At 42.0% G+C, this 27,954-nt stretch overlaps 2 protein-coding genes across 3 annotated transcripts; one reads left to right on the top strand and one right to left on the bottom strand.

Annotated features, from left to right (window-relative positions):
• Nucleotides 1-274: 274 nt before the first annotated feature.
• LOC311345254 (alpha-1,3-mannosyl-glycoprotein 4-beta-N-acetylglucosaminyltransferase B-like) lies at nt 275-20,132 on the top strand (the record flags this gene model as incomplete). The annotated part of the gene is made up of 14 exons (XM_084469620.1): nt 275-365; nt 2,162-2,305; nt 10,281-10,421; nt 11,864-11,997; nt 12,147-12,193; nt 12,941-13,054; nt 13,446-13,521; nt 14,127-14,241; nt 14,394-14,524; nt 15,371-15,478; nt 15,593-15,786; nt 16,859-16,937; nt 17,847-17,919; nt 19,903-20,132. The coding sequence occupies 14 exons, from the start codon at nt 275-277 to the stop codon at nt 20,130-20,132; spliced, it is 1,677 nt and encodes a 558-aa protein (XP_084325746.1).
• Nucleotides 20,133-23,878: 3,746 nt separating this feature from the next.
• On the bottom strand, nt 23,879-27,872 carry rab33ba (RAB33B, member RAS oncogene family a). 2 transcript variants are annotated; one of them, XR_014633679.1, is made up of 3 exons: nt 27,221-27,872; nt 26,284-27,019; nt 23,879-25,232 (listed from the first exon to the last, which is right to left on the bottom strand). XR_014633679.1 is itself a non-coding variant. In XM_084469873.1 (2 exons), exons 1-2 carry the CDS (start codon nt 27,443-27,445, stop codon nt 26,501-26,503), a joined length of 744 nt encoding a protein of 247 aa, XP_084325999.1. In that variant the 5' UTR covers nt 27,446-27,872; the 3' UTR covers nt 23,879-26,500. The 2 variants fall into 2 exon arrangements, 1 of the variants encoding a protein (XP_084325999.1); XM_084469873.1 differs by having other exon boundaries at nt 23,879-27,019.
• Nucleotides 27,873-27,954: the final 82 nt, after the last annotated feature.

The raw sequence follows: 27,954 nt of genomic DNA, 5'->3' as shown, positions 1-27,954 counted from the left end.
CACGCTCCTATAAATTCACCTTATTACTGCACGTCCTCGTCTGCCCTGCAGTGGGCGTCGTGGGACGTCCAGGAGAATCAACACTCTGCGGTCATGACGCTATAGGCTGACACCTACTAAGGGCGGAGATGAGTTATATTATCACACATATACCAACAAGCTACAGTAATTGGGAGGCGAGTTTCCATGTTGATGAGGCCACCTGTTTGGAGATTATAGCCTGAATTGCGGATTACGTCTAAACGGAGATCACCAGAAGTTAGCTGGAGATGAGATGAAGTTTCACCCTGTTCAGCTTGTGTTCCTTCTCTCTCTTGGATGTTTATTCTCATTTACTTGGATTAATTCGATCCCCAATGAGACAGGTAATCGGTAAACCCGTTAAACACGCACCACAATATAGTCTTAGTAATAACCTAATAATAATATAATACAAATACAACGTATAATACTACTACTAATAATAATACTAATAAAATCAAGATAAACAATGGAAATTTGAAGGGATTTTCATTGTTCTTTTAAAAAAAGGTGTTTGCTACTGTTAGTTGGTACTTTAATTTCGGTCAGTGAATAAATTTTAGCCTAACAAACTAAAAAACAAGACAAAACATGAAAATCGTTATACTATCATAATACAATACATTTATGCAAAACCACCACATAGACTATATAAACCTAAAATACTTGAATGTCCCCAAAGGAAGTTTGACTTGAGGGTTTCTGCAGGAAGGGCTCTCTGACTACCCACAACAAGTATTTAGTATCCTATGTGTATTAATCTGCTAATTGTGCAGTAGACGGACTAGTTAGACCTGCTGTGACATGTGATATGACGCCAACGACATTTCTCAATTTCCTCATTCTGCAAATCCATAGAACATTACCAGGTCTGACCAATGTCATTATTTTACCAGACATTATGTGTGTGTGTGTGTGTGTGTGTGTGTGTGTGTGTGTGTGTGTGTGTGTGTGTGTGTGTGTGTGTGTGTGTGTGTACGTGTATGTGTACGTGTACGTGTAGGCCTACGTGTACAAACATAATATTTGCAAACGCGCTAACAAGTACAGTCACGTCAGTTGTAGCCTAACTATTCTGCATTTAAATCAACATAGGCCTAATATATGACAAGAGACGATTATAAGCAAAACACAATCCAAGATGTGTGTGCTTTGGATAATGGAGCAATCTAAACAGATGAGTTGTAGTAATTCAAAGAAACACTAGATTGTTAAGAATGCCGGTTAGAATGCATGCGCCCTCAGGGTTCGTTGTGCTCAGACGCACCTCATTGTTATTGTTGCATGAGATCATTGCAGTTAGCACCAAAGCCTGGCAGTGTTAATGTCAGTCTATCAGTGGAGTCCACAGGCCCTTTTGGAAGGATACGTTATAGTATGGACTCTAATGGTTTTAAATTGGACCCGTTTTAACATAGCTTTTGGAATGTACCAGATGTTACTGTTTTAGCTCTAACCCTAGTTTTAGCTCTAACCCTAGTTTTAGCTCTAACCCTAACCCTAACCTAACCCTAACCCTAACCTTAACCCTGACCCTAAACGGGTTAACCCTTAACCCCTAACCCCAAACCCTCACTCCTAACCCCTAACCGCTAACAACTTTATTTTTATGCATTTTTATAGAGTGAGAAAGACAGGAAGGGATGGGAGATAGAGGGGAGGACATGCAGCAAATGACCATTGGCATCGAACCCGGTCTCTGCAATCAGGACTGTGCCTTATTGGTACACGCTCTAACCGGGGCGCCCCTGACCCCTAACTTCTAACCATGACCCCAACAGTCTCTTCTGGCCGTAGTAAATATAATTAGACAAAATAACTTTGTTCTCCTGAAGAGCATTTAACGCGCATGCGCCCTGGCAACAGATGTAAAAAATACCAATAGCACAAACCAGTAGCCCCCTGATTCCTACATTAATTCCAACAGACTTGTAACTTCATTGGTAACACTTCAGCTTCCTCTGCGGAGTGCAGGCCGCAGAGGAAGCTGAAGAAAGCTCTACAATCCAAAACGGTACAAGTGACAACTTGCTGCTCAGCAGCAAAGTATAGGTTACAATGGTTTCATCACCAGACCGGTATTATCCTTTAACATTTCTCTTTTTTTACTCACAATCTCTTTTATTTATTTTTCCTGTAGCGTCATACGTGGAAATACAGAGTCTTTACAAACGTTTGCTGAAGGTTGAAGCATTGGGAGTGCAGGTCAACCTCGAGCTGCACAGGGCTCTGGAACGTCTCGCTAACTTCTCCACAACTACCAAGGAGCCCATCGCTGCCTCAGGTCAGTGTCTACAAGCTGTTATCTTAGTGGTGCTGAAGACCTTTTATGTGTTTTTGTTGTGTTCTTACGTGTTATTGACTCATTTAGGTTTTGCATGAACGTTTGCTGTGTGTATCAATTATTTTACTATCTTATTTTACTTTACTTTCTACAAACATTTTCTGTTTGTATTTTCTGTTTGCGCTGACTGTTTCAGACGGGACCCGTTTCAATGTTGCGCTTCTAAAGACGCATGGTACGACTGCGTTTGGCATCACTTACTTGATGTTGTTTTGATTGAAGATCGGCAGGTTGTAGTGGGTGTGGCGGTGAATGTGTGCGTGCGTGTGCGTGCGCGTGTGTGTGTGTTGCGAGCGTATGCAATTTCAAAGTAACAAACCAACTCAAAGCCGATGCATGCATCCAAAACTATTCGTTCAAAACCAAATAAACAAATCAAAAACAGCGTTGCTTATTCGCTTCAAATACTTTTTCTTTTCAAAACTTGGTAATTAATACGGCGCGGTACCGAGCGGTTGAAAACAATGTTGGCATCTCCTGTGGCTGCCTTGCTTGTATTTGCATGCATTGCTTTTATTACTTGAACGCTACATGCCACAGTTCTTTTTTTGTAATGTTAATAGTGGTTTATTTTTATTCATTACTTGAAGGCTACATGCCAGTGCCACTGTTTTTTGTAATGTTTAAATGTTTTTAATAAATTAGTGTATGTTGAAGTACATGAGATTTATTGTTTTGTTTTTGACCGTGGTATCGAATTGGGTATTGAGAATCTTCATTTTCACTGGTATTGGTATCGACTACTAAATTTCTGGTATCGTGACATCCCTAGTTAGAACTAGCGCCAACTTCCACTTGAGATTTAAGCCGTTCCATCAACGCAGTTCAGCCGCGCCTTGCTCAGGTTAGTTCAAGCCAGGCTAACATTACTTTGGATTACACGCGTTCACGAGATATGTAACCAGCCCGAAAACGACCGAGCGGGATCTTTTCCAGTGGCGAACAGAAGCTGCTTGTGGAGGTCTATGAGAAGTACAAGCATACAATAACTCAAAAAGGGAACACCGTAAACATTAATAAAACAGGGAGGCTGCCTGGCAAAAAATTCGGCGATCTATTGAATGCATAAGTAGTATTAAGCGTAACATATTTTAATTGAATATTGACCATGGATTTGATAGCAGGGCGATAGTCTCGCGTTAACGTGTCGGACTTGCACCCGGTCATCCAGGGATCAATCCCCACGTAATTAGTAATATAGGAAGGATTACTAGAGAAATCAAAGAACTTTTCATGCCATTTATTTTCCATTTCTTTGAATATTCTTAATTAGGGAATTAATAAAAATTAATAAAGGGAATTACAAACCGAAGCCAACACCAAAGCACTATGAAATACTAATGGACGCGAACTCGGGTCGTGCGTATCACAGGGCAAGTGCTAAACCATTCACCCCGCTGATTCCTGATTACACGATAATACATAGATTTGTGTAAAAATGTGTTGAAAAAATAGCCACAGTAACAATAGATAGCAATTCATTTAATTATTTCATTTGCATCATTTAATCTTAGACCCTTAGTGAAAATATACGCTGTTTGTACTTCATATATGTACATTTATGACTAAATTGTGAGGACTAGGCTTGGCGGAACCTTCTGATGGTACAATTGTTGCTGACAGATGGATTTCTCTGAAACACAGCTCAAGTTAGCCTGACAGTTAACCTGCTCCTGACCAGGTTAGTTTGGTCGGATAAATTGCCAAGGTTACATAGCGGAGATTCCCTTAAGTCATGTTCATGGAACGCAACTCTAGCTGAAAGAAGCTCGGCTAAGCGCAATAAGCCTGGCTTTGCGTTTAGCCTGGTTGATGGAATACCCTGCAGGTCTATAGAGCTATGGTTATTGTAAATAGAGCAAACGGCTATATCTCAACGGCAAATTAAACTTGAAAAAGAAACCTTGAAGTTATTTGAAAGTTTTTTATTTTATATATATTTTAAAGTAATTTTTTTGTAAAGCGTTAACTTTGTTAACTTTTCTTTTTAAATTTGTTGAAATCACCGCTTTCTCCAACTCTCCAATTTCTGATAAGTTGTATTAGGTGTCACATATCCCTACCTACGGACAAGACAAAAACACCACAACCATTTAGGCTACATATTCTACAGTTGTTCCGTTGTTTTGCCTACAGCTAACGCTGTAACGTAATCATGACTGAAAAAGGGTATTAAATCTATGTGCCAAACAGGTGTTCTGCAGACCAGCTCAGCTTTTATACTACTTCTAAAGTTCTACAAAAGTCTTAAACAAGGAAAGATCAGGAAACCACAAATAAAGTATGAGTTGAAGTAGTTGTACTTTCCACAACAATACTGGGCCATATTGAGAGGGAGTTTGTTAAGGGTTGCAGAAAAGGACCCAGGTGCAGAGCGGATATAATTGGAAAAAATATTTATTCCTTTTCTTTAGGATTTAAAAAAAACAAAAGGAGAGACTAGTCAAAAGTCAAACTAAGGAGTCAAAATTGTAACGCACAAAAGATCAAGGCAAAAGTTCCAACACAAAAAAAATCCAAAACAGAAAATAACAAGCCAGAGCATCCAAAGTCCTCTGGCAGAGCAAAAACAGACAGAGTTCGGCCGTGTCCCAATTCAGGGGCTGCATCCTTCGAAGGACGCATCCTTCGAAGGATGCAGCCTTCGAAGACCGCGAAGGCTGCATTGAAGGCCGAACGAGCGTTGTGGAATGGGACGGTCTAGCCTACGGAGCATTTCCGGATTGCGTAACCAGCCGTTAACGTCCTTTACCTTGCGTGACCACACGCCGCTCCTGTCTCCTAGCAACCCTGACAGCTGCGGTTCAAACCAGACAGCGGAGGAGAAATATGGAGCCAGAAATCATAATTTTATTGGTTATGTTTTATCTTTTATTGGAGGAGTGGGAGAAGATTCACCGCTGGGTGAAGAGGAAGCGAGGACGTTGGCTTAACGTTAATTAGTTTAACGTTATATGTCTAGCTTTAATGTCATTGAACTTTGACAATAAAGTTACATATTTAAAATGGTCCCAACCTTACTTTTATATAAAACAAATGTTTACATGTTTTGTCATTAAATATGTATTCGTTGCAGCTGCTGCTTCCGCTCTCACCGCGCCATTTCTGAAAAAATATCCAACACGCAATGAATCTTGGGATACGTTGGGCCGTGAAGGATCCATCCGATTCATCCTTCAAATCCGGGAAACGAAGGCTGCATATCTCAGCTGCATTCGAAGGAGCCTTCGAAATGGGACAGCACTTGACACGCCGCTGTGACGTATGCGGTCTTCAAATGCGTCCTTCGAAGGATGCAGCCCCTGAATTGGGACACGGCCAGTATCTCACGAAACTTGTGGAACGATCTGACAAAGACTAACTTGTGGGCTGAACTTAAATAACAGAGGGAAAGCAAATCATTGGCAGGGAGAAAACAAGGGACAGGGAAAACTCAATCAGGATAACGAACAGCTAATGAGGGCCAGGGAGTGGCACCAGGCAGGAGAGGGTGGGGTTCAGGACAAAAACTAAAGCCGTTTCTCAATACCAAGTACACGGACTACGTACTCGCGGACTTGGAAGTACGTACTTGGCAAGTCCGGACTTTCAAGTACAGACTTCCGAGAACTCGAGTATGCACCTGCAATTGGAACAGCAGCGGACTCGATGATGCATCCTGGGATATTTAACGGTCCCAAGTCCACACGAGTCACCTCCGATGCATCCTTGGTAGAACGGCCTCATCGAGAACGCATCGAGAACACCTCCGGGTTTTACGACAATAATCGCGTACTTGGAATTGGAGCAGTGCTTGGGCTACCACTGATGACGTTTACCGAGAACGCAAGTACACGAGTACACACGAGAACGTGAATTGAGAAACAGCTTAAAAGAACATGGCAAATGCAAAAAAATTCATTCAATTCCACAGAAGACCAGCAGGGCGGGCAGAGTCCATACATGATACTAACAGAGTTGTTGATCGGTAAAATCCTATATCAACATGAATATACCCTGAGGCAGTTGGATTGAGAAGCGGTTTCAAAAACAGACACCAGGTTGTGGGTTAAAGTAATGGCATTTATTCAAAAAGGTGAGGGGAAGAGACATGGTGAGAGTCCAACATAAAGTCGGAGGCCTTCATGGGTACACTGGAGCACTGGGTTCCTCTTCAGAGCCATGGGCCACATCCTTCCTCGAGGGGAGAGGTTCTCCCCCTTTGTAGCTGTCCAACCCTCTTCTGGCATCATGGCCGGCAGGTGTTCTCCGTTGGCGATCATGCAAGGCAAGGCAACTTTATTTATATAGCACTTTTCATACACAAGGCAGACTCAAAGTGCTTCACATATAAACATTGTCATTCAATAAAAGAAAATAATAGATACGTAAAAAGTAAAACAGAAAATAAAGGCAAAGTTAATAAAAAAATACAAAAATACATTTTAGAAAGTGAGAAATAAAAGCAAAGTTACTAATAAAATAAAAAATAGAAGCATTGTAGATTTAAGATTTAGCAGAAAGCTAAAGCAAACATAAAAGTCTTCAGTCTTGTTTTAAAAGCTGTCAGAGTTGGGGCAAGTCTTAAATCCTCAGGGAGTTTATTCCAGCTATTTGTTGCATAGTAACAAAATCCTGCTTCCATGTTTCGTGTTGACTCTGGGGACAATTAGCAGATTGGTCTCAGAGGATCTTAGTGTCCTAGAAGGCTTATGTAGTGGAAGCATATCAGTTAAATATTTTGGCCCTAGACCATGTAGGGATTTATAGGTTAGCAACATGATTTTAAAATCAATTCTCTGACATACAGGGAGCCAATGTAACGATTTAAGAATTGGTGTAATATGTTCAAATTTTTTGGTCTTTGTTAGAACTCTAGCAGCAGCATTCTGAACAAGCTGTAGTTGCCTTAGAGTTTTTTTGGGAGACCTGTAAGGAGACCATTGCAGTAATCAAGCTTGCTAGTGATAAAGGCATGTACACGTTTTTGTAAGTCTTCGGTAGACATGAGCCCTCTAAGTCTTGCTACGTTTTTAAGGTGATAATATGCAGATTTTGTAACTGATTTGATGTGACTGTCGAAATGTAAATCTGAATCCATGATAACCCCTCGATTTCTGGCTTTGATTGAGGTTTTCAGGGACAGAGAGTGAAGGTGTTGGGTAACTTTAAGCCTTTCGGTTTTAGCACCAAATACAATTATCTCGGTTTTGTCCTCATTTAGTTGAAGGAAATTTCGGCACATCCAGTCTTTGCTCAATGCACTGGCACAACAGATCTATGTGCTGATAGTCATTTGGTGATAGCGATACATAGATTTGCATGTCATCAGCATAGCAGTAATGGTCAATATTGTTATTTTGCATGATTTGCCTTAGTGGGAGCATGTAGATGTTGAATAGAGAGGGTCCTAAGATCGAACCTTGTGGGACTCCACATGTCACGTTCGTTGATTCAAAGAATCAAAGTCGCCAATGGAAACAAAGTAGTTCCTATTTTGTAGGTAGGACCTAAACCAATTTAAGACTGTGCCTGAAAACCCCACCAAGTTTTCTAATCTGTCCAAAAGTATTGTATGGTCTACAGTGTCGAGTCTGTGTTAAGACGGATGTCGTTTACAACTTTAATAAGGGCGGTCTCGGTGCTGTGAAGGGGTCGGAATCCGGATTGGAAGGTGTCATAGCAACCAGTTGATGCCAGGAAGTCACTAAGTTGCTGGAGGACAACTTTCTCAATGATTTTACTTATGAAGGGTAGATTTGATATTGGTCTGTAGTTGTTAATAATAGACGCATCTAGGCTCCGCATTTTTAAAAGGGGTTTGATAACTGCAGTTTTTAAGGCTTTTGGGAAAGTGCCTGATTGGAGAGAGTTGTTAACTATTTGCAATATGTCTATTGCTAGGCAGTCAAAAACATTCTTAAAGAGGTTGGTAGGTAAAGTATCAAGGCAACAGGTGGATGGCTTCAGTTGTGTCACAGTTTCCACAAGAGTTTTAGAGTCTATGACATTAAAGCATGTCATTGCCATGTTACTTTTTCCTGAATAGGGTGTTAGTCCAACATTTTTGTTTAAAGTGGAGACATTGATGGCGCGTCTGATGCCTTCAATTTTATCAGTATAAAATGCTGCAAACTCATTGCATTTCTGCGTGGAATGAAGGTCAGGTGGAATTTGTGTTGGGGGCTTGGTCAGTCTGTCAACAGTTGCAAATAGGGTTTTGGCATTATTAGTATTGGTTTTAATGATATTGGAGAAAAATGTTTCTCTTGCACTTTTTAAGTCTAAATTGTAGGCACGGAGGCTCTCTTTATAGATGTCATGGTGAATATGAAGTTTTGTTTTACGCCATATGCGTTCAGCCTTCCTGCATTCTTTTTTCTGGGCTGTTAAAAAAGCAGCTTTTCTCCAAGGTGCCTTTTGCTTTCCAGAAATCGTTTTAACCTTATAAGGTGCAATGACATCTATGACTTTCAAAATTTTCAAATTAAAGTTTTCTAAAAGATCATCAGCAGGGTTGAGAGGTGGGTAGCAAGGAGATGGCCTTTTTAAAAAGTACATTAGAATGTTCATTGATATACAGTTTTTTTTACAGTATTTGATTTTGTCTGTATGTCGGGAATAAAATATATATTAAAGAAAACACAGAAATGGTCTGAGAGTAAAGGATCAGTCACCGAGAGATCTGAAACATTGAGACCCTTTGTGATAACGAGGTCTAGAGTGTGCCCCTTACAACGAGTAGCCTCTTTCACATGTTGAGACGTTTCAAATGTGTCAAAAATGGTAAAAAGTTTTTTTGCACACTTATCATTAAAATCATCAGTATGAAAATTGAAGTCACCAGTTATAACTAGACAGTCAAAGTCTGTGAAGATGCTAGACAATAAATGTGTCTACGGCTGAACCCTTTTTTGTCTCAGCAATAAACCGCCCTCCGCTTGGGTGTTATCAGACTGTGGTCATGACGTGGGGATGGTATCATTGAGGCAGATGCAGGTTTGCTGGATAATACAGATTGTCCATGACTTCTTCCAGTGCTTGTCTTTTGGTGGAGGCCGTTGTGGTACTGGTACTGTTCCCCTTGTGGAGGGTTTTTGGCATCCAGGCCATCCACAACCTAATGAAAACGTTTTCAGACTCTTCATGAAACTCTGTTTCATTGCAACATTTCTCCCCATAATGACAAATAATTTCCAGATGAAAAACAATTACTACTAATATTGGAACTAACATTACAATGCTTCTATGCTTCCAGAATGGAGATGTATCCCGCTATATCAGGGTGTAAATGAAATTCATAGATTTAGGATTTTTAAAAATTGCTTTAATCCCTATAGAGTCTAGACTTTGTTGTATACAGGGAATGGGTTAACCTAGCAATGTTCATAGAAACAAGTGTTTGGCGCTTGTTTCTGTGAACATCCCCTTACTGTACCGACAGCGACATATTGTTGTTTCTCTTACTTCTGACAAATGTAATTATTGTAAGTTGCTTTGGACAAAAGTGTCTGCTAAATGCACAAAATGTAATGTAAATGTAGACCTTACACCTTGTCTGTCCAAACACTGATTGGTTGTTACAGTAAATCTCAGCATCAAAAGAACAGGAGCTCAGGGCTTTGCAAAGTCTCCCGGTCTTTACACTGGTGTCTAAAACCTCAAAATCCAATCCAGTCTTCTTTTATGATACTTTGTAATCCAATCTTAACTCAAATATATGTTTGCTATATAGTATACGTTAAATTACACATAGATAATACATTTGATCATATCTTTAGCGAGTGACTCCAGAAATAAGCAGTGTGCAAAGTGCAGACACAGAGAAGCAACATTGGAAAGAGAGCCACCAACAGGCCAACATTACACGTCTCTATCTTTATATCACTGCAACAAGCTACACACCTTTCTTCTCTTCTTCTTTTCTTCTGTTTAGGCCAGCCAAGACAGGAGCTGGCTTCTTCAGATCTGCCCAATACTCTTCTCCTGCCCAGCATCTTCAGCTTCCTGCCTCACCTAAAGGAGCATGTGGATGGCCTGACCCCCAACATCATCTTGGGACAGGGGCGGCGTGGGGGTAATGGAACTAATTCCTAAGATCACACACAAACATTCTCTTACTACGCTTTCCCCTTCTGCTCTCTCCGGCCTCCGTTACACTTGTCTTTTCAATGTGACCTTTGTGGCTCGTGAATAAGTCTTTAGGATCGCCCCAGGATGCGTCCTGAGGTGGTCCAGGCCGCTTTCTGATCAGGATCAGCGTAGTGTACGATCCAACCACATCTCAACAGCATTGTACTTAAAGATCCCATATCATGCTTTTTTAGGTTTAATAATTGCATTTGGGGGTACTACTAGAACAGGGTTACATGCCTGTATGTTAAAAATACCATTATGATGGTGATATCATTATCACCCCTTAAATGATTAGGGGGAATAAGAGATCTGATCACAAATCTGACCACATTTTGCATCCAAGAGTACAGAGGCCATTCAAACGCCGACAAACGACCAAACAAAAAAAAACGTAACTCAAACAATCCTTAACTCGCCGTCTGAGCTCCAAGGAGTTTATGTTGGGCAATCTGAAGTTTCATGCACCTAGGAAGTCAGAATTTGTGTTACTATTTTCCTCATTATAAGCACTTATATGAAACAGTATAGTGCACTAGTATACTATCTACTATCATGTGAAACAGTATAGTACACTAGTATATTATTTAGTACACTAGTATATTCTTTATTATTAAATGGGTGGCTTAAATCAAGCAATCTGATTGGTTCCCAACTGTTGTATATTGAGTGTATACACACAGCTATGACGCCTGTTCAGTTTACAGAGTTCAGTATCACTCCGCGCCTAACTTGAACTGTTCTTTATTTATATATAAAAGCAATAGCATAGTTCACTGAAGCCTAAAAATATGTTGATTGTTGAACTCGATAGTAGGCTAAATTGCTGGCGAACCAAGCTACCGTCTCTAGCCTAGCCTTCTCTCTGAAGGACGCTAGTGTGTTGCATAGCAACCGCCGCAGCAACTTTGCAGGCAGCCAGGAGGGACTACTTTTTTGTATTCGTTAAAAAAAATGCTTTTCCGACTTTCTCGCTTTTTCAAAATTGAGGGTGTCTATGACTTTCATTCCGCCATACTTACGTAACCGTTTTATAAAAGCAATAGATCACTTCAGTCAGTGGTATGTTCTCATTATACCACAGTATACTTTTTTATTATTATGCCACTTCGATGCTACAGTGTTAAGCATTTTACATCTCCATTGCACATTATCTGTAACCATATTACATGTTATCTTTTACCTGGTATACTACACTTCAAAGTATTTGTTACCTGGTATTACTTCCTAGTATCTGTTACCTGGTATCCTACACTTCATTCGTAGCTGATGCTTATGATTCAGTAAAACAAGGACATCTTGCTCTGTAGTTCCCCTAGCCATGTGCTTGTATGTATGTGTGCTTGTGTGTATATATATATATATGTGTATGGATGTGTGTGTCAGTTTCCTTGGTGCTAGGTGTGCCAACAGTAAGGCGGGAAAAGCAAAGCTACCTGATCAACACTTTGAACTCCCTACTCTTCAGCCTGACGCCCTCACAGTGCCAAGACCTCCTCATCATCATCTTTGTTGCAGAAGTAAAACTTGCACACACACAGACACACACATAAACACACACACACACACACACACACACACAAATATCTTTGCATTGAAAAATACAAATGACTATGACCAAAGTGGCGTCTGCCCTCCTGAAGATCCTCCTCCTCACTGTTTGTCCCAGACGGAGCTGGCGTACGTGCAGACTGTGGCGGACCTCCTCATGAAGAGGTGGGATCCTTGTTCGTCTTCCAGCCCGTTGGGGGCTCAGGCACAGCAAGACCCACAAAAGAAATGCAAGGCAGAGCAACTTAAAGTTGTTGGGCTTTAGTATGGAAAATGCAAATACAGTATTACTACGATATGTGATGAACAGCTTTTGATCTATTTCACACACAGCAGATTGTCTAAAAATGTCACCTTTATACAGCCTTAGATACATCTGGAAGCCAATTGCACTATTTGTCAAACATTTGCATTTGTATTGGAATGTTTCCAAAGTATATATAGTAAACAGGAACTACTTTCAGCACAGGTTGAACTAGCTCACTATTGTGGCCGCAGGAAGATGTATTCCAGCACCATCCCAGCACACCTATCTTTACATGGAGGCTGTGCTAATTAGTGTGGCAAATCTCCTGCAGAGATGTAAACTGTATACTGAAACAGACCTGGAAACAGACGCCTCACCACCATTTTTTGCTTACTGCCTACAGAAGTTACAGATGTTTCCATTTGCGAAACCTGATGTTATAAACAAATGATATACCAAGGTTCACCTCTTAGGTCTATTCTATATATCTGTTCTTATCAACTGTTGAAATGGGGCATGACTAGCGATGGCGGTGGCAGTGGGGGTTGGGTTGTGCTTTTGTCGAGTTTTGTTTGTAAATGTGGCCGGACACTGTGGCCTGAGGTGCTGTCTCTGTAATAGAGGACCGGGAAGCTTCTCAAACTTTCTTTGTTTCCTTCTCTCAGTTTCCCCACAGAGGCCGGCTCAGGGCTGCTGGAGGTGGTGTCCCCACCTCAGTCTTTCTACCCAGACTTCACCACGCTACACGAAACCCTCGGGGACTCCAAGGAAAGAGTCAAGTACGACAAATATGATAGCTGGTTGGACAGCAGAAAGAAGACCAGCAATGTGTCCACTTGCTGAAAGTTTGAAAAATGTGGCCATTGCACTGTGAATATTCAAACTTATGAGAAGGGTTGAAAAGAGAGAATTAGTGTGCTTGTCGTTTCCATGCCTAGAAATAGAGACTTTCTGACAGCTGCATAACGTGGCATGCTGTTTGTGGGCAAAGGCAACAAACAGCAAAATACAGTGTACAGTTTGGTAACTAGTGTTCAAATCATGGGGGTGCCATAATTAAGGTAGTAATTCGAACACTGCTTGTAACTAACCTACTATGTAATAAGGATAATAATTCAATATGAAGAAGAGAAATGAATGGTGTAATTATCAACACTTGTCTGTTGGTAGATGGAGAACCAAGCAGACTTTGGACTTCAGCTACCTCATGCTTTATGCTCAGGATAAAGGAAGATACTATGTTCAGGTTCTCATTGCAAATCCACACACACACACACACACACACACACACAGACACACACACACACACACACACACACACACACACACACACACACACACACACACACACAGACACACACACACACACACACACACACACACAGACACACACACACACACAGACACACACACACACACACACACACACACACACACACACACACACACACACACACACACACACACACACACACACACACACACACACACAGACAGACAGACAGACAGACAGACAGACAGACAGACAGACAGACAGACAGACAGACGACTTACTTCTGCAAATGGAAAGCTTAAGTTCCAAAGTACAAAGTATGTTCATATTTTTGGGTAGGGATCAATCACATTCATTCAACACATGCTTGAGCTGTCACATTGTTGTGAGGTGAGTGGTTAACGAGATAGACCTCAATCTCCTCATCAACTGCAGCAGCAGCATCATCATATCCTGTATTATTTTCAAGACACAGGTTACACGTCAGTGTACCGCAAGCATTGCTACACTGCTGTAAGAACTGTAGAACATGTCTACAGTATATGTCTGTCTTCTTCATGGCTGTGTATCTGTTTCAGCTTGAAGACGACATTGTGGCGGCGACCGACTACTATGACATGATGCAGAGATATGCCCTGCAGCAAGGTGCACACCCATGGCTGTTCCTGGAATTCTCACAGCTTGGTTTCATAGGTGTGTGTGTGTGTGTGTCTGTGTGTGTGTGTGTGTGTGTGTGTGTGTGTGTGTGTGTGTGTGTGTGTGTGCTTATTATTTTTATTCAACATTTCCACAGAAACATCTTTGTTTCTCTAACATGTTTAAATGTGTTTGTGAAAATGTTCAAGGCAAGATGTTCCACACCCACGACCTCCAGATGATAGCTGAGTTCTTTCTAATGTTCCACAAAGACAAGCCCATTGATTGGCTGTTAGACCACATCCTGTGGGTAAAAGTCTGTAATCCAGAGCGAGATGAGGTGAGCATGTTGGCATAACATAACTCCTGTCATGTATACATGAGATATCGTAATGTAGGTGATACTTAATAGACACAGGTTTTCAAATGTTATGAAGTCACACATATGAGTTACATCGAGAGGATCCAACTATGATATTTCACTATGCTGTGGGAGTTCTGTCGTCTTGTTCAGATCTTTTTACCAGGTTTTAGAAAAGTCTATTCAGTAAACCAATAGAACTCTACCCAACCCACACTTGCTTTACATTCCTGCTCAGTTAAATGTTCACAAACTACATTTTATTCTTTGAATGGGGTTTTTTAAAAGTTTATTTATTTATTTTTATTTAAGTTTGGTTATCCGGCCATTTGATCTGTGAACACACCATTTAGGTTTTATGTATAAATATATTTAGTGTTTGGAACCTCAATGTCCATTGTCTATCTGAAGAGTTGCTTCATAATGCCTAAAGGCCAAAGTATACTACTCCGTATCCGTAATCCGTAGTCCGACTCCATAACTACGGAGTCCCCTCGCGCATTTGAAGTTCTCCGTCGGGATGTCGGATACGCAATGCAATTCGCTGCCCGATCGATCTTATATGCTGACTACTAACCATGTAAATAGTGTTGAAAATAAACTTCCAAAGCTTTTCAAATCTTATTTGGTGTTTTATTGGTCCTTAATGTGCAAAGTAAACAATGTAAAAAGTAAATAAGGTGCAAAGTCAAACCGGGAAAAGTGATTCCGGAAATTATTTTGTTAGAGAACCAATCACAGCCCTTGCCATTTCTGTCCGTCCCTGTATTTCAAAGTGTTTATTCAAACTAACCAATTTTCATGTTGATATGTTCCCTCATTCAGAAACACTGCGATGCACAGAAATCCTTTATCAAACACAGACACAAGCCATCTCTCTTTCAACATGTGGGGCTGCACTCTTCTCTGTCTGGAAAAGTTCAGAATCTCAAGGTGGGCTCGCCTACTTCTCCTTTTAAAGTTGAACAACAAGTTATCATCAACAGTGAATAAACACTGGTGTGTGTCTAACATGACCCCCCCCCAATCTCTTCTCTCTGGGAGCAGGATAAGGACTTCGGTAAGCAGGCCCGGTTCAGGGCCCACAGTAACCCCCCAGCGGAAGTGTCCACCAGCCTGGTCCACTACCAGCACCACACCCTGGACAGCATCTACCTGGGACAGGGCTTTTTCTGGGGGCTCACGCCCATCCGAGGGGACCATGTCACGATTCGCTTGGCCCATCCCACCCACATCAAACGGTCAGTGTGAGGCCTAGACCTAATGCAGGGCTTTCCAATGCTGTGCTCCGTGGCCAGGCTTAATGCAGGCCTAATGCAAGCAGAGCTGAATGTTTGATTTAGGGAGTGACTCCACACAGGCACAACCACATGAATCATTCTGAGAATGATAAAAGAGCTATGATAACAGACAATTATGGAACAAACATTTCCCAGATCTCTAGGTCACACTAGGAACATCATGCTGTGCTGTTTATCGTTGTATGATGTTGTAAAGTTGGGGTGGTGTCGTGTGGCAGGACAATAAGCTATATAATAAGAGCAAGTCAAAGAATGTAACAGAATCAATTGAAGTCCTCATCAAGATCCCTCAAACTCAATCCTACACAGTACACTACTGTACTCTCTCACATGAACCCACACAATTTAAGATACACTTTTACACTCCAACACAAATATATATATTTTTTAATATAAAAGGTCACAGAACAAAAGATGTGTTCTGTTGCTTGTTGTAAGTCTGCATAGATGATATCGCCCAATATATATATATATATATATATATATATATATATATATATATATATATATACATACCGTTCATATATCTAGATATTTAAAATTTCATATGTGTATATTATTATCTATAAATAGATATAGCTCTATATATTTATGTGTACATAAATGTCAGAAGGACTTGGTTGTTCTCTGGGGCTTTTGAAATGCTGCAAACTTATCTGAGAACTGAAGTGAAACTTCTCCTTCTGAGCACGTTCCATATAAATATACAGTTATCTGTATACATATCTCTCTTAAATCTGATTCTGATTGGTCAGGGTAAGGCTTTGTGGAGTTTATATGTGGAAGAGTTTGATAGTGTGTGTGTATGAGAGTCCAAGTTTGAATTATGGCCTAAACACATCCAGGCTTTACTCAGCCTGCCATAGTTGGCCTATCAAATATCTACACACTTTTTATCATTAACGTTATCATCCCTACCATTCATTGTATACCTATTACCTATCGACCACGTTGATATCAGAAAAATAATATTTTTGGTAATATCTTAACATCATTTGTATTTACATTCTAGATACCTGTTCCGCAGCGGCAATTTTGAGTCTCATCATGATAAATTCTACAACACCACGGTCGAAGTGCTGCCCAGAAATGTAAGTGGCCTGTGTGTGTGTGTGTGTGTGTGTGTGTGTGTGTGTGTGTGTGTGTGTGTGTGTGTGTCTGTGTGTGTGTGTGTGTGTGTGTGTGTGTGTGACACTTGACACAGTGCTGGTCTTCATTTCAGCCTCAAGTGTTGACACTCTTGGATGGACAACGTACTTCTGAGCTCCCACCAAAACTCTTGGCTTACACTCTCCTGTCTGATAGTAGAGTGTGTTTCACTCTCCTGTCTGATAGTAGAGTGTGTTTCACTCTCCTGTCTGATAGTAGAGCGTGTTTCACTCTCCTGTCTGATAGTAGAGCGTGTTTCACTCTCCTGTCTGATAGTAGAGCGTGTTTCACTCTCCTGTCTGATAGTAGAGCGTGTTTCACTCTCCTGTCTGATAGTAGAGTGTGTTTCATTCTCCTGTCTGATAGTAGAGTGTGTTTCACTCTCCTGTCTGATAGTAGAGCGTGTTTCACTCTCCTGGCTGTTGGGTAGAGTGTGGTTCACTCTCCTGGCTGCTGCAGGTAGAGTGTGGTTCACTCTTCTGGCTGCTGCAGGTAGAGTGTGGTTCACTCTCCTGGCTGCTGCAGGTAGAGTGTGGTTCACTCTCCTGGCTGCTGCAGGTAGAGTGTGTTTTGGTTTGTGCGCTGATGTCATGTGACCCATCATCCATTCAAAGGGCAAGGTGTTGGTGGGAGTGATGCTAGTCATTTGGACACAAAATAACTGTATGCAGAGCATGACTCCAGGTACCGCTACATCAAGGCTAATGCCAAGCCGATGAAAACAGACCTAACCGTGACCCTAACTATTCATAGTGCTGAATAGTACATAGTCTATTCCCAATTCCAAATGTTGCCAATGTGTCTTAGTACTTTTTACGGTTTTAATTGTGGTCTTTTTTTGCAATCTGCAGGCATCAGTGTCCATGGAAGTGTCTGCTGGCTCCCCACCTCAATACATAGGATCAGATGGATTCATTGTTATCGGTAATGGAACTCACCCACACACACACAGCCCATTCTGACGGTGTTCTGCTTAAGGCTGCCCCACACTACAAGATTTTTTAATCTTATGCGTTTTTTGAGTCGGATGTACACCACACACATAAAGAGAATCTCAGCCGATTTGTTGCTCTCCGATCGTAAATACAAATACATGAGATTCGAACACAAGACGGAACACCACACACTATAGGACAATCTTGTCCGATAACTGCACTCTGCAGGGCCGTGGAGGCTACGTCATCCAGCACGAGACAATTGTAGAACTAGAGCAACTCGCGTCAACAGTGAAAATGGATCAGTGTCTTTTGACAGCAGTTGTTTCCGCGGTGCTCATGCTTACATAATATCAGAGAATATCCGCGTCAGTTTGGCCGCGTCGCAATTAATGAATAAAGATCATAAACACGTCGGAAGAAAAAAACTTTTATTTTGACAGATGTGCCCGAAGTTACTACTTTACTACTCCTGGTTCGATGAGGAGTTCCTCACTCGTACATTTGCCTTTTTTTCAATTTTCCAAATTATTTTTTGCCCGAATCAAACGTTTTCTGTTCAAGACTACCTTGACGAACGATTGGCTTGGTTCCAGGTCTAAAACTCTTTACATAACGATTTTTACGAAAAGTGGATGGTGCAAATGCATGGGAAATTTACTTTGGGAACCAGAGCTGTTGAAAAAGGGGGCAGTCACTGGTTACATTTCGTTCTTTGCAGTACGAATAAAGTCGGACAATCGTGCTCTGGAACACGATTCAATAGATACATTTTCATTTACAGTTTTTGAGCAGGTCTGCTGTAAAAAAACAGGGCAATCAGAGTTTCCTTAATACACTACATTTATCCTATGATGCATTTCTTGTTTTGGCACATAACTAGAGGGTGCAAAAAAAGCCAAAAAAGACGCTCTCTTCCTCCGGTAACTCATGCTCGATGCAGATGTTGTGGATGCAACGGAATATATGCATCGCTGCAACAACATTTAAGATGATTGCGATGAGTTCTGCCCGATCTGCCTCTGCGCTGTCTGTGGTCAATCCAAAACAAACCAAGACCCTACGTCATATCCTGCCCCCCTAAACCAGCCAGAGATTCTACTGATGACTGAGCGACACCGATGTCCGCATATCAGGCATCAAGTGTGAATAAGTGTGAATGACCCTCACGGTCGAACCTCCTGATCCACAAATGCGGAGAAAAGACGGAGGTCATATGTGAAAACGGCTTTAGATGCATTATTCATTCCACGTGTTTTTGGCTTTCTCCCATTGTGCGCTTGATCTCTCTCTCTCTCTCTCTCTCTCATTTTGTTTAGTCCAGCACGAAAATAGTCTGAGAAACGCTCCCATTCAAAATGCATTGGTTTACATTTCGTTCTGTGTAGCACAAAAAAAGTCGGACAATCGTGCTCTGGGACACGATTCAATAGATTAACGTTTGTGCGCATGAGCACGAAATCGTGTGATACCGTGTTGCACACACATACATCACAAGAACAGGCAAACATGCAAATGCTTGTCGTCTACAATTTTTAGACGACAGCTGTGAGGAGTTGTGAGGAGAAAGGCCAGAGGGTAGTATCAACATGTAAAGGGTTCTGTTTAAAAAGTAGCAATATGGTCAAATCAACTCTGTGCAGATTTATTGATATAGTCCATGGCCCTCTGTAGTCATAGAAATGTAGTGCGTCATTATGGGATGCATTGTTGTGTTTGAAACTGCCATAGTGTTTCTCTTGCGGGAAAGTTTTGATAAGCCTAGGCTACACTATATTTATGTTTATTTACTATTTGAATTACTACAACTCTCTAGAGTTCTCTCAAAATGGCAACAAAAAATCCCATTATTCATTCTGATGTACAATATACAATGATCAATCATCCAGTGAGTGGAACGGCGACTTTTTAATGATGACTGAAATAATTGGTGTGTGTGTGCGTGCGTGCGTGCGTGCGTGTGTGAGGGCAGGTGATTTTCAGGGTGGGGTAGCAGAGGGCCGTGTTGATGCAGCGATGCAGCCTATATCTGCCCTGCGTCTGACGGTGAACTCTGACTCTGATGCGTGGGTGCTGCTCAGTGAGGTATGCTGTTCTTCTGTTCTGAGCCACTTCCTTGCTTTGCTTCATGCTAATCATCTCATCTGTCATCTGTCTATTCATCTGTCTATTAGGTATTCATTGAAGTTTGACGACCATTGAGGAAGGAAATGAAAGCAGCGCTGCTGCACCACTCCACGCGGCCCTGCTGGGAGCAAATGATCCAGAACACTTAGTTAGGGTTAGGGTAATGGTTAGTTAGGGTTAGTTCCCTGGTGGGAACAAATTAACCACTCCAGAAGAGGGTTAGTTAAGGTTAGTTAGGGTTAGGGTTAATTAGAGTTAGGCTTGGTTAGGGTTAGTAAGGTTAGTTCCCTAGTGGGAACAATTGATCCAGAACACTCCAGAAGGGCATAAGGGTTAGTTAGGGTTAGAGTTAAGGTTAGTTAGAGTCAGGGTTAGGGTTAGTTAGGGTTAAGGTTAGTTAGGGTTAAGGTTAGTTAGGGTTAAGTTTAGTTAGGGTTAGTTAGGGTTAAGTTTAGTTAGGGTTAGGGTTATTTTGGGTTAAGTTTAGTTAGGGTTAGTTAGGGTTAAGTTTAGTTAGGGTTAGGGTTATTTTGGGTTAGTTAGGGTAAGGGGTAGTAAGGGTTAGGGTTAGGGTTAGGTGGGAATTAATGATCCAGAACACTTCAGAAGAGCCTGTAAACCAACAATACTGGATTTATATCACTCTTACATTAAGTAAATATTTATTTTGATCATCATTTGACATTTGACTTTGTTCCCTTTTTAAAAAAACATACATGTCATGTAATGAGTGTGTGTGTAATGTATAATGTATTAAGTTAAGTTTACTAAATACATTTAGTATTAAAATATATTTTTGTAACATATAAACCAAGCCTTTAAGGGGACACAGTGTCCTACTAAATGGGCTGCATTTAATACGTATATTTAACGGAGAAAGAAAGTGCTTTGTATGTTTGTAAAGAAAATAATAAAATCAGAAGTCCGAATCTACCGTTCACTTCCTTCTGGGTTAGTGACACAGAAGTGGGCTGACAAGGAGAACATGTGAGAAGAAGGCACTCTGTGCTCCACCTGCAGAATGGTTCATAGTGGTGTCGTGACACACCAACTTTGGGCTGTGGAGAAATAGACTTTTGATCGTTTTAGTCAGAATAATTGTCTGTATTTAATTGTTGGCTTGGGCAGTTAATTGATGTGTCACTGACTTTGTAATCAGCTTGTATTTGTTTGAGAAACTCTTATGTGCTTTCCAATTGTTCAAAGAAGCATGTATAAATTTTTCACGTTTTATTTAGACCAGGAAATGCTCCTTTATCAAACTGAGACCATGCAAACGTGTGGAATCATCATTTGAGTTAACAACATAGCCTGGCTCCATGCAGGATATAATCCACAGCAAGTCATTCATAACGACTCAATGAGTATTTGTCCGTCTGCCAACAACGTGGTCCTGGTGTAGAATAGTGAGGGTAGAGAGAACAGTGAGGGTAGAGAGAATAGTGAGGGAACAGTGAGGGTAGAGAGAACAGTGAGGGTAGAGAGAACAGTGAGGGTAGAGAGAGAAGTGGTAGACTGGCTCCCCTATTCCCATAGGGGAGGGAATGCATGTGTGCTCGCTTCGTCCTTGTCTTGAAATGAAAGCATTGAGGAAACCGTCAAAGGTTTGAAGGTTTTCTAGTCAAAGCGCGAGTCAAGTCAGCCTGCGGGTTCCCATTGTTCCAAATAGTAGCCACATGTGTCATGATTTGGTTTGACTGCACCACCGCCACCTGGACCAGTCTGCTGAGGACTGGATCTGAAGGGGAAATCAACCTGATCGTAAACACCAACATGTGTTTAAGAATGCAGTTACAGAACTAAGGTTACGTTGACTCCTAGTGGTGATAACTAGTTACTGGTGAATCTTCTGACAGAGCTAAGCTAGTCAAATGTTTACTAAACTACAACCGGTCCCCAGGTGACCATGAATTCTCAATTAAACATGATTAAATATGTTTTTAGCAACAGCATGGCAAGAGGACACCAGTTTCATTTGGATTTGAGAGCAAAAGTATTTGTTTGTTAATTTCAACATAAACATAAGTTGAGCCTTTTTTTCTCCACATATGAATTGGGATTCAAGTGGCCTCAAATATTCCCGTTGGCCAAATCCGACCAAAGTGGTTCTCACTGTTGGCGATGACCTGATTGAAATCAATACGAGAAGAACGCATGGATCAAAAGAGCGCTTGTTGTAGTCCCATCTTCGGAAAAATTGTAATTCCACGCTAGAGACGCTAGAGGTCAGCAATACCCGCCGTCGCGCAATGACGTTGTTTAGGAAAAGTGGAGTCTAATTCATTTTAAACAGTGCGGTCTTTTCCTATGTTCGAAGGAAGCACCTTTCCATCTTTCCTTGACCCGATGACGTTTTCCACAAAGGTTAAGGAAAGGAAGCATAAAGGTTAGGAGATTTGACTATTTGTAGAGGCCCACTGACTCTGCTAAAATGTTGAGTGAATGGGTCAAAGGTCAGATATTTTCCCCATAAACTACATCTTTCATACATACAGGCCAAATAAATAAAAGTGAAGACATTGTTTTTAACAGTGATTTATTGTTATCCAATTTCTAAACACATTTCAAACCATTTAAAATGGGGAAGCCACAAGTTGAACAGACATATTGAGTTGGCTTGCAATCTGAATGTGAAATCAAGGAATGCATTTTGTATGCTGTATTTAATGAATAAAGTCAAGAAAAACAAGCATATTTACTAGTGATGTCCACAATCGGAAGTGATGAGATTCACACCTTGGAATGTTAAAAGGAATTTTATTGCATAACAACACAAGACAAGACTGGACTGCACAAAACAGTCAGGAAGTTTGCATTTTGCTGACTTATTAGCCTACTAAGCCCAGTTGTACTATGCAGCAGCCGAAGTACGAGTGATTCCCAAAAATCTCCAGCAAACATAGCAATAGACCAAATGATCGTACATAGCAAACTCTGTAGGTAGCGAAGAAGTAAAAGCTGCGTCATGTTTTGAACTACACACATTTTCCATCTAGTTTCGACTAGCTTTTTGGATTGTCGGTGCCGTTAAAGTAGTACGATTATAAATGCTATTTTAACGGCACAGACAATCCAAAAAGCCAGTCGAAACTAGATGGAAAATGTGTGTAGTTCAAAACGTGACAGAGCTTTTACTTCTTCGCCACCTACAGAGTTTGTTATGTACGATCATTTAAAAACCCCATGTTATTTCCCATAGACATTTGACCGAGGGAACCAGGAGCCTCGGAGGCAGGACTTATTCTTCAGAGGTCTATGCTGTGCAAGAGTCAAATGGCTGAGTGGTTGGAGCACGCGCCCTTGAGTATCAGGTTTTGATGTTTTTTTTGCCACCGGTTCAAGCCCTGCCAGATGCGTCTTGTTTCCTCAGTTCTAATGATAGATTTTTGATGTTTGAAGTCTGTCGATCTCTTAACAGTACCTCGGCTGTATATTTCCCTCCTACAATATTTTGATAGCCTATTCATTTTGACAGGGAGGCAGCCTCGCTCAAGTTGAAATTTTTTAACTTTGCCACGACAGTCGCGCGATGACAGCCCCTGAGTGACGTAACGTAACAGCCAATCAGCGTTCAACCAGCCAACCGTTCTCTGCAGTCCGGAGTGAACCGCAGCATAGACCTCTGAAGAATAAGTCCCGCCTCCGAGGCTCCCGGTTCCCTTGGTCAAATGTCTATGGGAAATAACATGGCGTTTTTGAATGATCGTACATAACAAACTCTGTAGGTGGCGGAGAAGTAAAAGCTGCGTCACGTTTTGAACTACACACATTTTCCATCTAGTTTCGACTGGCTTTTTGGATTGTCTGTGCCGTTAAAATAGCATTTATAATCGTTTACTACTTTAACGGAACCGACAATCCAAAACACCCATTTAAACTAGATGGAAAATGTGTGTAGTTCAAAACGTGACGCAGCTTTTACTTCTTCGCCACCTTTGACCACGGGAACCGGAGACTCGGAGGCGGGACTCATTCTTCAGAGGTCTATTGAGGAGAAAGGGATTGTTGCCGTTTGCGACTCCCGGAGCTCTATATATAATATTATACAATATAATATATAAATATCTATATAATATAATATATAATATCACAGCCAAACGCTGTGTGCGCCTCCGGATGATATTATGAATAGACTGTGAATTTGACAATGAATTTGGTGAGAAATTTGCTTCTTCTACACACTATTCTCTGGGATACGGATAAGTAAAAAAATACTTTTCTCCCCAATGCTGTGCAAGAGTCAAATTGCTGAGTAGTTGGAGCACTCGCACTGAGAGTAACAGGTTCTGATGGGTTTTATTTTGCCACCGGTTCAAGCCCTGCCAGATGCGTCGTTTCCTCAGTTCTAATGATAGCTTTTTCATGTTTGAAGTCTGTCGATCTTTTAACAGTACTTCGGCTGTATATTTCCCTCCTACAATATGATAGCCTATTCATTTTGACAGGGAGGCAGCCTTTTTACCATGTGAGTAATAAGGACTCAGCCAGACTATGTTGTTGGGAAACAGTCAGGAAGCCTTACCTTACCTAGTACTATGGAGTTTAATAACTTCGGAGCTTCCTATGTAGGTGAAATGGTTTTGGGGAACACTTTCCTATTAACTGTTGAGTCCCTAAGAGGTAGGTTGCTAAGGAAGTTGGCAACTATGCTTTTGGGAAACAAACCCCTGGTCTCTATCAGTGGTGTGAAAGTAGGGGAGAATACTTAAGGGCACTGCCTACAGACCCCTGATGAACTTAATGAGCTACACCCGTTTCCTCCCTACAACTACACCTGTACGATAAAGGCCATCTTCTGAGACTATGTCCTGTCCCGGTACTCTGTTGTAAATTAATGCCCTAAAGAGGCCCCACTCCCCCTGCTTCCTTTAAAAGTAGCAACGGATGGGGATACCCTAACTAACTTCCAAAATATCACATTCTACCAATACAATGGCCTAGTCACCTCTGAACCTATCCAGAGAATAGCCTTTTCCCCGTGGCTGGACAGGGATAGGTGGGGCCCCAGTACCAGCTGTGGCCCCAACAGGCTGAACAGGGATAAGTGGGGCCCCAGTACCAGCTGTGGCCCCAACAAGCTTAACAGCGAGAAGTGGGGCCCTGGTCCCGGCTGTGGCCCCAACAGGCTGAACAGGGAAACGTTGGGCCCTAGCACCAGCTGCTGCTGCAAACCCCCTGAATGCAACAGAAAATAACATGACATCAAAATCGTAAGCATGGAAAATGCAAAAACAAGGCCTGAGGCCCCCTGTACTTTAACATGAACATCCTTTAAGACCAGTGACATGAATCAAAAGAAATTGGCATCCGTTCACATCTTGCCTGAGTGATTGATAAGTATATATATTTCAGACTATGAGAGGTATGTTCATGCTTTCTTATCCTCTGATGTGTGAGAAATACATCATTCCTATTCAACTCTTGCTACAGAGTTTGTCAATTCACGCCCGTCGCAAGCTCACAGGAGATGTGCGCACACTAAACACTTTTAAAACCTAATTCAATGATATAGTCTCCGTCATCGATATGCTATACTTCATTACAATGACCACATATGGCAAGTGACGTTACTAGGCACCAATATCAACCCATCACATAGGGCATTAGCTTCACAAGTTAGGCTGCTTTTAGGTTGGGTTTGTGGTTGACATGCCTCCAAACATCTTACAGACATTAGAATGTACACACAGTAGCATGGGCAGGAATGACGGTCACAATCCTGATTTCATCCTTCTCCAAGGCAGGTCATTCACAAAAGAAGTCCCGATTGCAAGGTGATAGACATGTGCGGTGTGTATCAGTAGAGTCAGATCAATAGTTATGTGTATCCCCATTAATGAGTCAACTTGAGACACAGGTTTGTTGCTGAGCAACTTAAGCCTCCTTAAATATTCCAGGAAGGTTTTTAAAGCATCAATTGAAGCGTTTGTGCTTTTGAAATTGATGTTTTCTTCTCTGATTGAAGGGTAGAGCAGCATGTGGTGCATAAGGGCAACAAGGTGAGCTGCAGCGAGTCACATTGGCAGGATGCTAGGTTTGATACTCCGTATGGCTCCTGCTACATCGTCTGTGAGGATGCCAATTCATTGAATCAAATAAATTGATAATTAAAGATGCCCTTTGAAGGATTTCATTTTGTAGATTGTATGTCAATAACAAAATATCACAGCAGTTATGCTGTGAAGAACATATAAAGGAAATGATTGGGACAATGAATTAGCACTACCTCATAAACGTTGGTTCATGTTCATTTAAGATTAATCTTCTGTACTGAATACTGTACTGTTCAAATACACTTGGCGCTTGTGGCTAGATGTGTTTTGGTTGAAAGTCGGAAGAGAGAGCGTAGGTGTAATCCCCCTCATCGCTCCCTCGGCTTCTCCTCTCCGTAATCCTCATGGTCTTTTAGCAGAGGTCCCTTCTGCCCTTCAGGCCCGGTGCTCTCAGCAGCTGCTGCAGGCCCAGCCTCTGGCCCCGTCTCCCCCCTCGTCCCTTCCCCTGTCCAGGTGGACCGTCCCGCCGCCGCCAGCTGCCGTGCCAGACAGCTGGCTCAGCATCAAAGGTTTCTGGGACTTCAACTTGTGCGCCACTGTCATGAAAATGGCTTCCACGTGGTCACTGCTCCCGTGGTCGCTGCCCCCGCCGCCGCCCCCCCCTTGAGAGCCCGGGCTCTTGGCTGACGTCTCAAAGAGCGGCATGGAGTGGGAGTCGGCAAACTGCTGGGCCACGTCTGTGCCCACCTGGACCGACTCCTGCAGGTCACACTTGTTGCCCACCAGGATGCGGGGTACCTCGGTGCCCAGGGAGTGCTGCTTGCACTCCTCTATCCAGGAGGGAAGGCCCCGGAAGCTGCTGGCGCTGGTGACGTCGTACACAAACACCACGGCGTGCACGTTGCGGTAGTAGTGCTGCACCATGGACTTCCTGAAGCGCTCCTGACCCGCTGTGTCCCACAGCTGGATCTGAGGATGGAGGAATGAGATAAAGACAGGGAGAGAGTATGCTGAAATGTAAAAGATCCATTCATGTGCTGGTGATGGGTCACAGGGGACACTACAACATAAAATGACCTGGAGTATGAATACGTTTAATTTATGGTAATCCCCATAAATGGTACAAACGGAAGTTGGTGGGATATAGGCGAGTGTTGGGTCACCCCGCACCTTGATTTTCTCGCCATCAATGTCGATGAGACGCTCCCTGAAATCCACGCCAATCGTTGCCTCGGTCTTCTCTGGAAACTTACCGGCACAAAACCGATAGGTGAGACATGTCTTTCCAACTCCAGAGTCCCCGATCACTATGATTTTGAAGATCCGCGTGCGAGGAGGAGGAAGAGTCGTGCTGGACAGAGAGCTTGGGAATCCAGCTGGCTCCACCCCGGCCATGGTATGTATATATATAGAGAGTTACAGTTAGATCTATCTACTCGGGATAAACCGGTTGGCAATGATAAATGCCGTTATCGACTAAATTGACTAAATATCACCTACTATCTAACCCGGAATACGTCCAAGACGAAGGCGTAGACAAATAGAGCTGCCGGTGGGGATGAGTGATCCAACACTGTCCCTCCCGTGTAACATGGATGTCCCAGCTCACGCTTATTGCCAATTGAAATTACATGACGATCGTCAAACCCAAAGTACCTCTTATTTCTTCGCAGCTTCAGCAGCGATCAACAAACACACCTTGTACTCAGATTTGAAGCCACGTAATGCGTTACAGAGCCGTGGAGATATCGCGAGACCAAAGCCCAACCACGGAGCGCATCCTCCGCGTCATCTGTGCGTAAAGGACGCGTTCAAGAACCGAGAAAAGGTACATTACGCCTAGTCCAATACTATACAAGTATGCGACACAAAATTCATAATTTTAGAATATGTGAATAGAAAAC

Source organism: Micromesistius poutassou (genome assembly GCF_964030765.1).
Source record: "Micromesistius poutassou genome assembly, chromosome: 6".
NCBI lineage: Eukaryota > Metazoa > Chordata > Actinopteri > Gadiformes > Gadidae > Micromesistius > Micromesistius poutassou.
Note: the sequence above shows the minus strand (reverse complement) of the source record. Positions and strands in the feature narration are given on the sequence as shown.

Excerpts from the sequence above, each read along its gene's own strand:
- rab33ba (XM_084469873.1), bottom strand. The coding sequence starts at position 27,445 with ATGGCCGGGGTGGAGCCAGCTGGATTCCCAAGCTCTCTGTCCAGCACG. Across the intron at positions 27,020-27,220 it reads TTGATGGCGAGAAAATCAAG|ATCCAGCTGTGGGACACAGC; the intron begins GTGCGGGGTGAC and ends CTCCATCCTCAG.